At 43.0% G+C, this 18,033-nt stretch overlaps 1 protein-coding gene across 6 annotated transcripts in view; it reads right to left on the reverse strand.

The window, feature by feature from the left end:
• Positions 1-225: 225 nt before the first annotated feature.
• LOC116395174 (potassium voltage-gated channel subfamily KQT member 2-like) overlaps positions 226-18,033 on the reverse strand; it is a 45,030-nt gene continuing 27,222 nt past the window's right edge. Inside the window, exons 2-17 of one of the 6 annotated variants that reach the window (XM_031868803.1) lie at positions 14,577-14,667; positions 14,358-14,484; positions 13,545-13,720; positions 12,351-12,476; positions 12,062-12,172; positions 10,909-11,004; positions 10,704-10,798; positions 10,004-10,063; positions 9,425-9,454; positions 8,748-8,801; positions 7,760-7,965; positions 6,737-6,754; positions 5,769-5,874; positions 4,703-4,834; positions 3,119-3,212; positions 226-3,015 (exon numbers count right to left, since the gene is read on the reverse strand). In XM_031868803.1, the coding sequence (XP_031724663.1) occupies positions 2,176-3,015; positions 3,119-3,212; positions 4,703-4,834; positions 5,769-5,874; positions 6,737-6,754; positions 7,760-7,965; positions 8,748-8,801; positions 9,425-9,454; positions 10,004-10,063; positions 10,704-10,798; positions 10,909-11,004; positions 12,062-12,172; positions 12,351-12,476; positions 13,545-13,720; positions 14,358-14,484; positions 14,577-14,667 (2,362 nt within the window). In that variant the 3' untranslated portion in view covers positions 226-2,175. The other 5 variants (XM_031868806.1, XM_031868805.1, XM_031868807.1 and 2 more) reach the window with 5 other exon arrangements.

Here is an 18,033-nt window from a genome sequence, read left to right on the forward strand (position 1 = left end):
TTAATGTTTTATAGATCAGTTACACTGTAGATTTGTTATAACTCATTAATACATACAGCATTTGGGTTGGAGGGTGTCTGTCTGTCTGTCCGTCCATCCGTCTATCCATCTATCCATCTATCCATCCATCCATCTCTGTCATCTGTCCATCCGTCTATCCATCTATCCATCTATCCATCCATCCATCTCTGTCATCTGTCCATCCGTCTATCCATCAATCTACCCATCCGTCTATCTATCCATCCATCCATCCATCTTTTGCCTCAACTTTTCTCCCACATGTTTTACTGTGACAAGAACCCACTCAGCTGAAGCTCTTGATTGCCATCTACTGATACGTTGCCACTGTTACACCACGCAGCTGATACACTTCTCACAGCAGAACATGTCACTGTGTTGCTGCATTGACAGAGACCAAAGAGATGATTTTCAGTGATGTACAAAGTTTTATTATTGAAGAAGAATACGGTGCAGTTGCATGATGTCTTGAACTAAGAGCTACTGTATTGTTGAAAAACCCTACGGGTCCTTTCTTTGGGTTGTAAAAAACATGCCAGCAGGTTTGTTTCTTCTTTTGTGAAAAGAATAAATAAATGGTGTATCTTGTGTGAAACAGTCTCTACTAAATGATATTTTCAGTGCAAATGTTAAAATGTTGAAGAATGTCCAATTTGCTATAACTCGGGATAGTTTTAAGGTCACAAGAACTGTTCATGCTTCAGATGTTCCAATGCCATGCTTTTAACATTATCAGTGGCTAAAACTGTAACAGAACAACCGCTCTCAAGCCACAGAGCCTCCAATATATAAAATGCACTTGGACTACTTTTATGAAATGTTCAGAATTTATTAACTTACAAAATAATGGATATTGGTGTGAAAAATAAGGCCATGTTGATGTTGGTTCTTGATTGCCTTTGCTTGCTTTTTATTGCGTTTTCCTCATTTAGTGCAGGACTGACACAGCAGCAGAGAGTCTAAACGACTGACCTATGCATCACGGGCTCAATACCTTCATGTCTGAGTAACAAGTGTCTTTTATGATTTACTTAGTTCAACTGCATATTGTATAATAACAATACAAAATATATGAGTAAATGTGCATTTTAGTTTCCATATGTGGCATTAAACATCTGCCTTTGTATTTAATGTGGACATCATTTGTTGACATAAAAAAAAAACTGAAAGCTTGGGCGGCCTTCACATGATTGTAACTCAATTAAAGCCACATTAAAAAAAAAGCAAACGTATTTTAGCTTGAAACTGGTCATGCACGCACATTTTCATGTCTTGTTCACCTCTCGGTTTGTTTGTATAAGAAGTGAGACACTCGTGGAATTTGTCCGCTTACTTTTCTTCTGGTTTTGTAGCCAGCTTAAACACGGTCCTTAAATCAACCATTTAACATGCCATGCAGCAGGGTCACTGGTTTACCAACGGGGAAGTATCTGCAATACTTTGAGGAAAGTTCTTCTGCAGTACTTAGTGAACACCAGGCTGAATTAAACCATTCTAAAAAGCAAGCACATTTCTTTCATTTTTTTCTCTGCAAGAATCTAATGGATTATCATAGCTAAGGTTTTGGCATCGAAACACCTCATGTCATTCAAAGGTATAGAAGTGTTATCAAGACACTATGTTAACCCTGTGGTGAGACTGAAACGTTCTTGCATCACTAACTTCCACTATGTCGTCAAAGTTTAAGTGGTCAGCATAACAGATGAAGTGCTGAAATGCACTTACTATTCATAAAAGAAGGTGATTTTCTCTCTTATGTTTCATTCAAATCCCTGTCACGTACAAGTTCTGTGCAAAATGAAAAAGTTTCCTAAATCACACTCCCACATCTGTTCTCTCGCGTACCTTTCATCACTAATAAATAAACAGAAATGTCCCCAAGTAAGAAAGAAATGTCCCTAAACAGCTATTTTTCTATCAACCATGATCTCGATGGATACAATGCAACTGTAATCAAGCATTGCATGTAAAGTGTTGGATCACAAACAAAACAAAAAGGTGATAAAGGACGACTTTTTCATTTTTATAAGTACATATTTTTACCATCCTCACAAATAAAATGCTAATCGTAACCATTCACTTAACCTAAAATAGCCTGTAATAGCATCGTCAGCAGCAACAGTCAGTCAGTTGGCTCCTGATAGGTCCCCCAATGGCCTACTTTAGTCTTGGCCATGCCCTGTCTCCACATGACACCTCTCCGGTGAAGGACAGAGGTGAGGGAGCGTAGAGTTCAGAGTCTGTGTCTGATTCCCCCTCTGCTATGAAGGGTCTGACCCTGGAACAGAGTGACGGTCCGGCTGCAGCTTCAGTCCCTGCTCCGGCACCTGAGCCTGTGAAGAAAGAGGGCCCAAAGAAGTCCTCCTTGGCCTGGGAGATGCTGAAGCCGCTGAAGGAGCGCTCCAGCTCCTCGTGGTCGACGGACGGGATGGACAGGGACGTGTCGCTCTCCATGACGGTGGTGTCCTTCTGACGTCTCCGATGGCGCCTCCTGCTTCGAGAGCCGCTCTCTCTGCCGCCAGGGCCGGAGGAGGATCGGTCGTGGACCGGAGCAGGCGGAGGCGGGAGGCGGAACAGGGTGGGCGAGTGATCGCCGCTGCCGCCGACCGGCGAGGGGGTGTTGGCCACACTGCTGTTCCAGGCGGGCTGGCTGAGGGGGTGCTCTAGCTGGTGCTGCCAGGAGGTAGAGGGGCGGCTGTGGCTGCCAGAGGGGGTGCCCACCGATATGGCCACGCAGACACCCAACAAAGGATCTTTCTTTTCCAAAGACCCATCCGAGCACGACACAGCTGCCGCCGAGCACGTCTGCAACTCCTTCTCCTCCTTCACCTCCTCCTCGCCCTCCTTCTCCTGCTTGTCCTCCTCCGGGCTGTGGTAAGGCGGGGCTGGATACGGCTCCTTGACGTTGAAAAAGGCCTCGGTTTCCGAACGAGTGATGCCCATGCGCTGCACATACACGTTGACCAGGAAATCCAGTTTCCTGTCCATGCAGTTCACCTGCAGGGAGAAAGAAAAACACACGCACACAATGTAGAAAAGGTGTTCCCAAAACGTGAACCCACCCGTACCACGTTAACAAACCTGGAGGAAACATTCATACCTGCTTTTCCACTTTGATCAGACGTCCCATCATGCTCTGGTCATCTCCAGCTTCTCCCTCAGCTTGAGGACCTTTACCAACTATCTGGTCAACTCTAGCATTTAGACAAAAGTAATATCTTAGATTAAAACACTGTTCTGCCACATGGGTTTCAACTTAAGAAGTTCATGATGCCAAAATGATAGTGAACTACCGTTACATGAAAATGAGGTAAAGAAAGCCTTCAATGTCGACAATACTCATCAAGCCACAAGGATGTTTGGAATGAATGAATGGCGGCCTAAGTTTCCTGAAAAAGCATGGATTTCAGGTTGACGGTGTGGATGCATGCATAATGAGATCAGGCGGTCTTTAATGAGGCAAAGAGTGAGTCGAGGGGGGAGATTCTGTCTAGGGGCCAAAATGCATCACTTGGCATGCTTTTGTTGTGCTTCATGCTTCATTTCCATTGCATCCTGCTGGGGGAGCTCTCCTTCTGTCTCACCAACGTGAGAGCAAGCATCTAGCACTGTCGAACCCCTGTTGAGTGGGGGCCACGTGACACGGCTCATCACATTCTGTCAGAAAATGGGCAGGATGTCTCGCTTTTTTTCTGCCTTTTTCTTGACAGCAGCTGATATAACGCGACATAAGAGCTAAAGAGGCTGCACAACATTCTCCAAATGTCGCCCGTGAAGCTGTTTATCCAACTCTTGTCTTGATTCTATTTGATTACAAATGTTAAACTTTATCTTAGCATGCGTCATCTGGCTAAATAAGACCAGTGGATTAAACTCAAAAGGGGTTCCGTCGATCAAAATAATAAGGTAGCTTGTAACTGCTTCAATATTTGGGCTGTGGTGTAAAGAGCATAATGCTGGTAAAATGGTCATTCTAGGGGTGCAGTCTATTAACCTAACCTAGGGTCTTCAGTGGACTTCTTATGGCGAGGTGTTGATGGGGGAGGGGGCCCCACAATCATATCTATCCTGGCAAGGCACACAGAGACGATATGAGCGCAATGAAAAATGAAGCAACGTCGGGAATCACATCAGCTATGGAGAACACGTGTCAATATATTCCACACACACAAGACATACGGTGAGTCTGACTTGCTTCGTTGGATGAGGAGTGCAACTGTTGGAATATATTCATTCTAGACCTTTGGAGGGATCAAAATGGGCGGAGCTAACTCGCGGGAGGTAAAACAATGTGATTATACATCAATGTTGGATCTAAAATGATTTCGTGACAAAAGGAGTGAATCGTAGTTTGATAAGGAAATGTTACACACACAACACTGGGATCTGAATACAACACATGTCGCCGGACAAAATGGAACAGGCGAATCAATGACTTGTGTGTCACGACATGTTTGTATCCAGCGACACCACCAACACTGAATTACTGAATCACATCTCTGCTGTTACACCGAGCTCAAACTGATTATTGAACCAAAACAAATAAACTGAAAATGCATCCTCCGAATCCACCCCGACATTTAGACTCACAGCGAAAGTGACGGTCGATCACTCTGAGACGACCTGGAAATGAGCGTGGGTCAGATTTAAACTGCAATGTACTTTACAGCGACCGTTCACTTGCCTGGACTGCAGGTTCTTGATGCGAGACAGCATGTCCAGGTGACCTGCCGAGTACTGCTCGATCACATCCATGACATCGTAAGGCCGCAGGCTCTCTTTGAACCTTCGCTTTGACACCAGAAACTTCATGACGCTGAGGAAGGACACAGCATTTTTTAAGCACGAGTGGGCCTTTTTGCACAATGGACATTTTGACTTGTCAGAAAAGGACAGTTAATGATGAAGTGTCCCAATAAGCTGGGACCAGCATGCACAGCACCACAACCCTCAAACTGAAGCAGCTAAATGGAATTCAGCTTTCATTTTTTTTTTTTTTATTCACACCGTTTCCTACTGTGACATGTCAAAATATCTTTCGTTAAAAAGGCTTTTCATCACAATTTGAAACAGTCGATGCGGAAAACTGTTAACAGGTGGTCATATACAAGCAACTCCACAGCAACTGAGCAAACTCCACCCACTAAGAATGTTAGATATGATTGAGTGTTCAGGAAAGAAAGTATAAAAAGTGGACCTTGAGTGAAGATTATTTTGCCGAACTACTATGTCAAAGGTCAAGCATGAACCATCATGCTCGGACTTGTTGTCATAATTTTGGCCATCCTTACTGTTGGTTAAAATGGCATTGAACTAGACAAAGTCATTTCTGAGATCTGGGGACACTACAACAAAGTCCAACTTCATTTGGAGGGAAAACCAAAAGTGAGAGCTCCCAAATGCTACAAGGTCAAAGTTGAACCAGAAAGTTGGGTCTGTGTTGGTCACAACAAACCAATTACTTTAATTTTTTCTTCCGGGTAAGTTTACCTGACCAGGACATTAGTCATAAAGCTGTCTGACTTATTGCCCCATCAGACTTCTTTTGAGCGATGTCACCACGTTGCCAGATCTCGCCAATAAACTTAAGCACAATGTTATTATTACGGATGAATGATGGCCGAAACAAGAAAAGCAAAGTTATCCTTAAACACACTTGCACCATTGATGATTAGTTATGAACACAACACATAATTGCCGAAGTAAACATTGCAGAACCATTCAAATTGGGTAATAAAGCGAATCCTTACCAGATTGCCCTTATTGTCACCCTCAGGCCTGGTGGTAATTCTTGATCGAGAAACTCACAGTGGCAGCTCTTATCATCGCCAATTTCCTCTACGGGGAGGCTCGCCTCTGCAGAGCAAAGACAAGAGCACTCATAAAGCATATTTAATCTGCTTCCACGTGCCCAGCGTCCACAGCAGAAGCAGAGCTGTTGCTTTTAGCTTTAAAGAGGTGCAAAATTCAATTACCAAGTTGGTTTCAAGCCAGTTAGTTTGAGAGTGTGGTAAGCAGGCTTTGCGGAACAACGGAGAAAAAAAAAATAGAACTTGGTGCAGAATTGAAGGATAGTGCTGATAATAATAATAATAATAATCATAATAAAACATCGATTTTCTGTAGCGCTTTTCAAAATACCCAAAGACGCTTTACAAGGCACAAACGGGATAAAGCTCTTTACTGAACCCTTTAATGACAAGTACTCTCTTCCCACCACCAATTACAGTCTAGATTAGCGTTGTAATCTATGGATTTTGAAACGTATTGCATACAGACAAAGGAGTCAAGGCCTAATCATGGTCTAACAGAAACTGGAAGAGGTTCTTGTAGGGAAAGTAAGAGGTCTCTCCATGCAACATAAAGCGGGCTTTTGGGCATTTTGTCTCTGGGTAAATATTCGGAATAACTTGGCACCAATTGACTTGAACCCACAATCGACTCGCCTGACACTGATATAGATAAATACTACAATCACCTTTATTGAGAATGCTAATGTTAATACATGCTTGTTCTCAGCTAGTATCATGCTTCAGTCTACAGTTATCGTTGAGTAGGAAAACTCATGAGAAGAAAATAGAAATAAAAAAAGGGTTCGTGTCAAGTGAACAAATCCCAGCAGATTTCAACATGCAGGTTCCTCAGACCGGTGTAGCTGACTTTTCTTTTGAATATTTCCCCCATAAAATCCAACCAACACAATATCCCAATGTCTTACTTATTAAACCTTCAATTGCTGCAAAGAGAGGGAGAGAGAGAGGGAGGAGAGACATGGGGAAAGACTTGTTATGGAGTGTAACAGGATGACAATGGCAGACAAATTGATTCCGAACATGGAACAAGTGGAGGACACGGAATGATTTCTGGTTCATGTTTGAAAAGGCTGGTCTCTCTGCTCTTACATTTACACGTACCAAACTGCGTATATTATAACGTTTATGTAACTTATGTGGCAGAATATACAGCTGGGCATCACAGAGTGCATCACAGTGAAGACATGTCATGGTGACTTGTCTGACCTGGAGAACTCTTCAGTCCAGAGTCTTCGTCCTGCATTTCAATCAGCACTTTAACATGCCATGAAGTGGAGGAAGAAAAAACAACCAATGAGACTTGGTTCAAATAGTTCAAATAGTTTGACAAAAAAGGCAAAGATACGGCGACATAGAGAAGTCTATTTGCTGACACAGTGGCCTGGATGACATGTGGATGCGGTTGGGCTGACGAGCAACAGGTGATGGCTGGACAACAACATTTAGATGTTGGTGTCCGGTGACCAACGGACCTCTGTCGACCCGGGACAATGTTGAAACGTTGGTTTTAGGGTGTCTTCCTGGTATGTTTGAATGCATGCGGGAGGAATCACAGTATGTAGCAACAGTCTGCACAATGAGATAAGACAGGCTTAATTGTAAATCAATTAAGTGCAACAACTCCTCCTTCTAAAAACAGACAGCTGGAGAGATCTATCTATCCATTTCAGGAAGAAAGTGATTAAGCGTATTCCCCCAGAAAATGCAGAGATATTCCTTTAAACAGCTTCAAACTGTTTAAAGTGTCTTGTGAAGGTTTGAATGCTGTTTCAGAGACTTTCCACCTCAACCTGAATGCAATTATACAGCAAATTGATAATTTATTCTACTGCGAACGATTGGCAAATTGCTATTCCTAAAACAGGGGTATTTGTAGCGGTACTGTCCCTTTAATACTCATTCTGCTGCACTGTGTGGAGCTCCCTCACCCTCGGAGTTTTGCCGCGAGGCGCTGCCCCTGGACCTGAAGGAGTGCTTTGGCCCTCGGTTCTTCTCGGTGAAGCTCCAGCTCTTGTCGACTTTGCCGGGACTCGCCTCGGCCCCATCCTCTGGCCCCGGAGACTGGGATTTCCCCTTGGCCATGGGAGCCTTGGAGGGACTGGGGAACACCTTGTCCTTCAGGCTGGCCTTCCGGCTTGAGGAGGGAAATGTAACCAATTTTTATTTTTTAACAACATCATTAAATTTAGGCACACAACTATCTGCAACTAAATGCCTTCATCCTACTGCTGTGTTGCTCTAAGTGTAATCTTGTGAATTTGTCAAATTCAACACTGATGTGATGGTGAATCTTACCTCAGCAGAAACGCAAAAAGGGCAATGTCCTACAGCAGAAGGAGCCATGGCCACATACCAACATAGTTGAGCATTCGGCGGGTCGGGCAAGCAGCAGGGAGCTACGAGCGAGCAAGCATGCACGGGAAGCAGAGTGGCAGCGCACACCTCAAAAAGGAAGAGACTATGCAAAAAGTGAACACAAATCGTGCAAAATAATTCACCATCACACTGTGCGCTCCAACTGATAACGGGGGAATCGGTCAAAGGAAACGCATTAGGCAATATGCACCTTGCCTGCTGAACAGAAGTGCTGATTAGGCAAACAAAAAAAAAGGCAGCAAGCAAATCAACGGCATAAAGTCATTACTAAACAGAAACCATAAATCAATTGTGACAGGGCGATAAACAAGGATGTATATCTGTGTTTTTTCAGAGAGAAACGTAACAGCTGTGGGTGGATTAGCCCTCTCATGTACACATCATTGAAAGAACTGCACTATCTTTTACTCGGTGAAATATCATATCATTTATCATTCAATACTGTGATTCCTCTACCTTTCTTTGTGTTTAATTAAAGAGGGAGAGCAACAGAGGTGGGAAAGGAAGGAGACACACACAGACTTGCAGTGCAAACTATACCTAATAGTTCTCGGACAGCACCCGCAAAGTCTGTCATTGTGTGCATTTTCATTACTGGAGTGGCGGGAAGTAGAGGAGACACAAAAAGATCAAGTAGCAGTGGATACAGTCACAAAAACAGCAGTGTGCGCCATACTGTGATGCAAGTAACACTTTAATACATTTGCAACCAGTCGCATATCACAAAGCATGTGGAAAGATTTGAAATGCCCAGTCGCATTTTTCTCATGATGTTTTTTTTGTTTTTTAAACAGTTCAAATTAAGATATGCAAATGGTTTACGAAGTCATGATAAAGTGTTACCACATCGTCAATAATTACACTTGTTTCTTTGGCTTGAAAACAATGTGATCAAAATCAAGCAATGCTCGTAAAGTGTTCCAAATCACTTTATCCCCCAGATGCTGAAAGCTAGAGCGTCAAAGAACAGCTCGAAGACTTGAGGGAGCGGGAGTGAGGCCAACGTCAGCCGATCTGTGAGCACCATGTGAGCAAATGCAGCATGACCCTTCTTGAAGGAGGTGCGTAACACGCACGCACGCACGTGCACACACGCACACACACACACACACACACACACACCCCCAAGAAGAGTGCCTCAGCAGCAGCTAAGAGCAGATTTGAAGAGAAGCCAACGGGGGAGGTGAAGAGAGATGAGAACCGATCGGATCACAGACCTGGGAAAGGTTTCCGCTTGAGAGTCCTTCCTGTGAGGAGAAAGGACACCAGCTGTGACATGTGTCGCTCATGTGTTGCACCGTACGTCATAATCGACATGCTGTTAAGATGCTCAATATTGAGTCATGCAGCTAGATGGTAAAAGCAGTGAAATTTAAATAATATATAGGGGGAGACAAAGCAATGATGTAATCCAAAGCTGGCACTTAAGTCAATAGGTATGGATGTTTACATAAATAATAACTTATTTAAACCTGCAATAGCTTTTTTGGGCCAGTTGGGGGCAGTAGAAACAAGCTGTTAATTAGCTTTTAGATATTTTGGTCTTCACCAAATTTAATCGGGTCTTCAATTTGCTAAATGCTCCACTCTGTTCACCAGTGTCATGGTCACTATCGTTGTCGTTATTATGACCTCTTCTCATATTGATTAGTGTAGCTTTAATATGGATTTCAAAGTATTTTTCTTTCTATTCCAAGATTATTGCTTCAGCAATACTATTCTTTATCCCCATTACCAGCATCCCAAAGTCATCATCATCATCATCATCATCAGTTTTGTCTCTGTCATGTTTATACCTGAATGACTTGCCCTTCAGATTCCTCAGCAGGTCCAGCTGATTCAGAGGTGGAATAAGTCTGGGAAAAGACAAAGAGCATTTCTGTTGAGTCACTTTCACTAAGTCAGTGTTGGAAGGTGAAAGCTCGCTGCCGGGCACTTGAAAGCTAATTCCATTTAGTTTGGCAGTCATCTACTCTGCTAGTCCTTACCTTTTCACCCTAAATCACGAGTGGAATGAAACCGAACATGAAGTCATTTCCAGATAGAGAAGACAAGCAGCGACCCTCTAGTTTTGGATGCAACAAAAGGCAGAAATTGGCGCCGTGAAAGTCAAGCACGGCAGCTTATTTGCTGATTCAAACAGTTGGACTGATGAATACGTGGTTGATTTTACAAAGTAGCCGCTGGCAATTTGTCTTCTGAGCAGCATTTCAAAGAGGCGCCCGGTGGCCCTGCTAATACACCAGCCTCATCCGCTGTAAAATGACCCTTATGAAAGCAGAAAGTGAAGAGCAACACCAGTGTGTGATTCTTCACAACAGACGTATCTGATTCAACAGGGGAGTTTTGCGATACAATAAGACGAGGATGCCCTGCAGGTTTTCCACTCAGCTTCCCAGTTTTAAGAGAGATGGCAGAATGCGATATGGGAAAACAGATGCATTTTTTGAATAGTTAAATAATACACAGCACTATTCAGACAGTTTCATCCCGTACCTGTACATTGGGACAGCTACAGTCTGCTCGTAGAAATCCCAAGTGTACAGCAGATCTGTGCGGGAAAGGTTGGTAGCATAAAACCTCCACGAAGCCTGGATGGAGGAATAAAGAATAATAATACATGTTTTACTTTTTGTCTAGAGCACAAAACAGAGATGTTTTGGTAGTTTCATAAATCTGAAAAGAAAAGACATCTGTATACCTGGAGGAGGCCTGCTGCAGGGGTACGCCTCTTCTCAAAATGTTTCTGCCTGTGTTGCTCTTGGACTTTGAGGGCGAAGCCAGAACCCAGGATGCCCTGTGCAGATTCAGTGTGACACATAAAGTGATTAGTTACCTGTATTGACCTCTGCTGGCCAGGAGTTGGGATTGCAACTCTTGTAGAACCCTTTCAGAGCAGAGCTCGGTGAGCAAATCCAACGAAAAGATCTACGTAATATCACTGATTTTCACGAGTCTGCAAAGCCTCAGGGTAATAGAAATGTGAGCGCAAATGCTGGCGACCGCGGCAAAAAGTCTTTCCTGTTAACAGAGCAATCCACTTTGTTTATGTGGGTGTGATCAACTGAACAGGTCTTAGCTGCTCACTTAAGGCTTACTGCTGAGTCTGACATCTTCAAATATTTAAATGAAAAGGGGGAAATGAGCAGAGTTTTTGTGGCTTCAGAGGAAGCTTTTAGCTTATTTCTACAGTCGAAGTACCACAGAGGAGAAATGGAATGTAACACGCTGGCTCACTTAGAGTGCTTTCTTTTTGTGAGTGACTAGAGTGGAATCATAAAAGACTGAAAAGTTATTAGGTGGCTTGGATGCACATTATCATATAAAGTGCTGCACATCTTTTTCCAATATATCACAGCAGACATATCACAGCAAGAAGAGCAAAGGTATAATTGATAACATTGATTCTGTTTAGGTGCTCCAGATCCATGGCCCGATGCTGGTTCACTGAGATAGTCATATGTAACCAAGCCATGATTGTTTGTGATAGTGGTTCAACCTGTGCTTTCACTGCAAGTACAACTCAAAATGTCTGATGTGAGAAGTGTCTACTACACTACACAACTACTACACAACACACCCATTACACTACACAATACACCCACTTTTCCATACATTACAGCCACTTTACTACACTACACATAATCATTCTGGTGGGTCTTTCATGGAGAAAATTGATTGAATTAATGTGATAGGACTGCACACACTCTTTCTGGTGGAGTGCCGTAAGACCACATCAATAAGTGCTTTACACTATGATCAATAGAGACTAAATGAACACAAACAAGGCACAATCAGCATTATAAGCCAACAAAACGAGATTCAAAGTACCCCTGATGATCCCTCGTACTTACAGCGGGAAGAGCAAAGAAGGCCACCCCGATCATGCTGAATGTTGCTGCCAGCAAGCGTCCATTCCAGGTCTTGGGAACCTTATCACCATAACCAATGGTGGTGAGAGTGATCTGTTCAAAATAAAGTCACTACTTTATTCAAGTGGTGTGGTAAAGGTTGCAGATTTTTTTTAAATAAAAGCGGATGCAAACTGGAAATGAAATCAGTAACATAACATCACAGAATGTTTTCTCTTTAACTATAATGTGGATACTGTAGTCTTTTGTTTTAATTTCGGGTAAATCTTACCAGTCCCCACCAAAGAGCATCAGCATAGGTCTCAAACTCCTTATTTGACTCCTTTTCCACCGAGTACACCAGGAATGAAGCCAAGATGAGACACAGAAAGCCTATGTACCACGCCGTGATGAGCTCCTACAGGGAGAATCAATACAATGAGCATCAGGGAATCCAAAGTAATAAAGTATCACCTAGGATGCCTTGCAAAATGGTGATATAACCACTTTAAATTGGTTTTAAAAAGAAATGGCATTTCTGTAATAATATCGGACATTGTTATGTGAGGTGCATGCCCTCTGTGGCAAACCAGGTACTTCATGAACGTCTTTATTTCCCTCAACACATGCTGCACACCCGACCTCTCTCCCTCTCTCCACATCACACACAAAACACACGCACACACACACACACACACACACACACACACACACAGTTGCATATTTTCCACAGCTTATTAGTGCATGCTAATAATTATATTTCGAAGCTCATTAAAATAAAACTGCAAAGAATTATGACGGAGTAACTTCGAAGAGATACTGGAAACAGTTCGTCACTGAAGTAGCTCAGTGGACAATGAAGCACTTTTAGTTTAAAACCCATGTGTCTTCACATGGCAGGCCATCCTGCTTCTTTTTGCCACCCAAGGACATCATTTCCACTGGGGGGGAGGGCGGGCCAGAGACATGTCCCCCTCACTTTACAAAGTCCTCTGTTTGCTTCTCAGCATACAGGCTGCAATAGCTTATTAAGATTGCTGAGGTTGGACACAATCTGAGAGGAAGACTACAGACATTACTCAAGGTAGGAACAGTACTCCTCTGCATGTTTTCTGGGTAAAAATCATTGTTAATTATTCTCCTAACACGATGCTGGAAGTGGACATAAATCAAATAGAAGACAGTAAAGGATAGTACTTTTTATAGTGAAGATTGTAGTTACATTATTCATTATTTTAGGTCTTTCTGTTATGCTACCATTATTATGTAAAGCATGATAGCTCAAATTTGATTTTTGATTATTTTTTTTTTAACCTGCGCATGATAAAAAGTGTAGTTCATTTAGCTGCAGTGACATCAGCTGTGGTTTTAAACCCCGCAGATGGCTGGCTACTAAAACCAACTGTCTAATCAAAAGATGTTTCAGTGAAGGAGCGCACGACTCCTCCTGAGCCGCTTCACAAAAACATAACGCAAATGACGTCACCTTGCTGTGGGCATACACTACAGATCCGAGCAACTTCCAGGTGCCTCCGCGGCGATCCATGCGCAGCATGCGCAGGATCTGCAGGAATCTCAGACTTCTGATGGCCGAGGTGGCAAAAACATTTCCCTTGGATCCAGCTGCCAGCACGGACACTGAGGCGATCAGCACCATGATGTCTGGAGAGAGTAAGAGAGCAAAACATAAATCATAAAGCTCCACACGTGCTGGGGAGCTGGCAAAGCCATACATGGTTGATCAAATCAGACTGAATGAACTACACTTTACTGAGTACAAAAGTTGTTCCAAATTCAAATTTCAGTTGAGTTTCCCATGGCTTCATCTCATCTTTAGCATAACCTCAATGTAACGCTGAAAATCACAAGAAAGCATGATAAAGATGGTTGTCACATTCTTAAACCCTCCAGGATTTGAATGTGCAAATCGTTAATGTATGTGTTGTAATTCACTTATCCTGTTCTACACATGACATCTATTGCACTTCTGTCCATCCTGGGAGAGGGATCCCTCCTCTGTTGCTCTCCCTAAGGTTTCTTCCTCTTTTCTCCCCGTTTTTTGGGGGAGTTTTTCCTGTTCCGATGTGAGGGTCCCGGGACAAGAGGATGTCAAATGTGTACATATTGTAAAGCCCTCTGAGGCAAATTTGTAATTTGTGATTTTGGGCTATACAAAAATAAATTGAATTCAATTGAATTGAATTTGATTAAGGAAAAAAAATGGAAAAACACAGTGTTATGTTCTTTAGAAAGAGCAAGGCGAGAGAAATGACTCAAGCTCCCACCCTGTTTTTCTCACCTATGACACAGAAAGGCTTTGCGGCGAATTTTAGCCTCCCTCTCGATCCTCTGTACCGACAGCAGCAGCCAGCGGCCCATATCCTCACAATGTACTCCACCCCAAACACCACGATAGTCACAATTTCCTGTGGGACAAAGCCGAAACAGTGGAGTTAACCCTGTGACGTGATCGTATATATGTGCAGTGTCGGTTTACAGCAAATACAATTGTACCTACCAGGATGTACAAGGCACTCTCTGAGCTATTTTTGAACTCTCTGATGGTGGCAAATACTGAAAGTATGAGGCAGGAGAAGACCAGGAGGAAGCTGGAAGAGATAGGAGAACAAAAACAGTTTTGGTTAGTTAGTTATTTTTATTGCAAGGTATGTCACTGCTCCATTTGTCTGATCCTGTTTTAGAAAGGGGAAGCTCAACAGTGAAGCAGACTGGAGAAGCGTATGGATATAACAGCTGTGAAATGCTCAGTCAGGTATAAGCCACACAATCATGTGCATTCGGTGTGTGAAGCAGTTCAGCAAACACAACCAAACTTAAGCCTTAATATTCTATGAATGGGACAATCCCTTCAAAGTATTCTAGTAACTAAACAGCATTATGTCTTTCAGAAACAGTGCCCCAGTCCATCTGGATAAACGACAGACCTCCGTCAACAGCTATCATTGGGACTATTTCTTTGGTTTAAAAGAAAAGTCGTGGTAAAACTCTATCTGCATTGCTAGATGCCATCAGAGCTGAACCAACCCTTTACAGTGTTTCTACATTGGATTTAATATCCAGATGTGGTGAAGGCATGCGGTAATATACCATGTAGACCGATTGCCATCTGCTAATCAATTTCTAGCTGAAGAGGGTACGGTCGGGGACTGGATGAATAATTGGGAGCTGCAGAACCTGGGCAGCGCCTCCATTAGTGAAAGTAAGCCAAACTGCAGAAACAGCTGCAGCTCAGCTGGATGAGTAAAAAGAAAAACAAATCCTGAAAGAAGAAATGAAGGCAGGGGAGCATGAGGTACATGTTCACCTTGACTCTGATTTTTCTTGAACAAATCTAATTCGGTTGTTATCGAGTGCAGTAAATCCAATCACCTGTGAGCCCTTACTGTCTGAACGAGTCCTTGATGTTCAGCCTTTTCAGCACAGAATGGGAGTTAACGTAAGAGGTCATCAAACTGTTAAGACTTGAACAATAGACCAAACATCTCCAAAAAAAAAACAGGTAGAAATCTGTTCAAAGATCAATAAAACTGTGATTTTTTTTCAGATTAAATAGAAAAGGGATGGCGGATGGTTTAAAGTAGACTGATATGATTATGAAGAAAAATCTAATCTGCAGCCAGGCCTCCAGAAGACTGGCTGAGAGCATCACTAGAGTGATGTCATTTTGCCCATTTAGAGTATTAGACGAGCGAGAGTGGGCTGATGGTTGAGATAATCAGCCAGAGTTGGTAATCTTCTTCAGAAAACATTTGTTGTTTTGTTTTTCTCTTTACATCCCGACAAAAATCAATAAATCAAATCAATCAGATTAAATCATTCGTCAAGATAATTTCAGGGGGGGGTGGCTTTGTAGGGAGGCCTGAACGGACGGGCTGTCAGTGTTGCAGACTTGGCGACTTTCTCGCTAAATTTAGCAACTTTCGGAGATACTGCTGCTAGCTACTTTCAATGGAAAAGATTTGGCGACACTAGGCTGGGTTTTGGGGCTGAAATGATCGGCGTTTACCTGGAGTTAGCTCTGTTTTGGTCTCCACCAACTCCTGAGAAACAAATGTGTCAATGTAGCTGCTAAATGCTCCACTAACTTTACAGCCAGTTGCTAACTGTTACTGTCTGCTGCTGGACAGGTAGCACACAGCTGCCTGCTGCAGTTTAAGACAAAGCTGATGAGTGCAGTGTCTTGCCCCCACCAAAACTCCAATGAGATGAAAGAAGTGAAAGCAGCGTGGAGCTGAGGGGAACTGCAGAGTTGGATGACAAGTCTCTGTGGGTTCGTCAATCCCAGTGACACCTTTCCATTGCGCTTCGTCATTTCATCCATTATTAATATAAGACATATTGATTGGTGCAGCTTCAACAGTGCCATGGCAAAATTCCACCTAGAGGGCCTGGGAAGAGCTAACACCAGCCCTGACACACGGGCCTGGATTATACAGTCCATTATACAATCATTCTCTGAGCCATCTTCCTTGGGCTGAATCTGGTATTGTCAGCACTTAAAGCCTTCCCAGATGGTAAAAATATAGACTGTGAATCAGCTTAAATTAATTGGGCTTGATATGGTCAGCAGACATGTTTTGCTTTGAGAATGACGCCAGATACATTTCTTTCCTGTCTTAATCTTAATCCCTCTGGACCTTCCTGATCTACCGTGATACACAAGTTCATCGAAAGCTTTTACGTTCCTTCATGCTTCATCAAGCCCTCACCCATCCTCATTAAGGACCCTCATCAATCCTCTGGATTCCCTTGGTGAAAAACATATTTTTGTCTTTTTTTCTCCCAGAACTGCAACTCATGTCATTTGCACTTTCCTGCCAATCAGAGTGAAGCGACAAGGACCAATGGAATGTGTGGCGAGTCAACGGACGAGCTCATTCTTTAGGATCGTCCCATCATTTTTCATCAGAAAGACAACAAAAAGCCAAGTGAGCACATTCAGCCACAGCTGCTCCAGTTCTCTACATCTTATAGGTTCGATCCAGGTGTGTGTGTGTGTGTGTGTGTGTGAGAGAGAGAGAGTGTTTTTGGCATCTCATACATCTCTGGTGGCCACAGCAGTCAGTGCTTGCTTGGTAAAAGGGAGCTCTTCAAAGCTTCTGAACATGACATTCTGCCTTAAGTCTGCAGATGTCTGTTTAGTTTTGATTTAATCTCTGTACACTGTTGAAAGTCGTCTCTGGTATATTGGCATTTCAGTCGGTATAGATTTTGTCAGATTAAATTAACAATGATGTATTATTCAAAGCCAGGTTTAGTTTTCTTCTGTCAAGGTCACTCGGTGATGCAGTCCTTTTCTGACGGGTTGCTCTTGTACCAGTGGTTTGCATGTATCCTCTATATTTACCAGGATTGGCGATAAACACCAATTATTTTCTGGTTCTCATTAGCACCCGTTTGATGATCAACTCCATTCAGCTCCTTCTGCAAGAGTGACGGTGGGAGTGACGTGTGCACAGTCTTCACATCTTCTCATTAACAGCCCTTTCACTTGCCACATCGCCATCTGGAGACCAACATTGTTTTATTTAGCTATACTTGAAACACATCCATTAATAGGACTTCTTGGTTCGAATTCACAAGTCTACAGTGATTGATATCACTTGTAGTCCGCCTGCTGCACAACATCACTTCATCTAATTGTTGATGAAGGACTCCTAAAGTAAAGCAGATCTCTTTTATCCCTCATGTCACCGCAAAAATGAGATGTTATGGACAAAGACGCTGGCTCGCTGCAAGTCTAATTGGACATCGGTTTATGCAACTTTCCCGACCCGACCATGCCAAGCTCATCAGTACCTCCTAATGAGGACACTCACTGATGAAGGAGAGGGGCAGAACCTGGAGCAAACGATTAGCTTCTACAGCTGTGCAGAGTTTATTATGCCTCTCTCTGGATACACAAAGCAGCTCAAAGTTATGAGAAAGATGGGACACATATGCATGAGGTCTTG

This window comes from Anarrhichthys ocellatus, unplaced genomic scaffold, assembly GCF_004355925.1.
Source record: "Anarrhichthys ocellatus isolate YVR2014 unplaced genomic scaffold, GSC_Weel_1.0 scaffold44, whole genome shotgun sequence".
NCBI lineage: Eukaryota > Metazoa > Chordata > Actinopteri > Perciformes > Anarhichadidae > Anarrhichthys > Anarrhichthys ocellatus.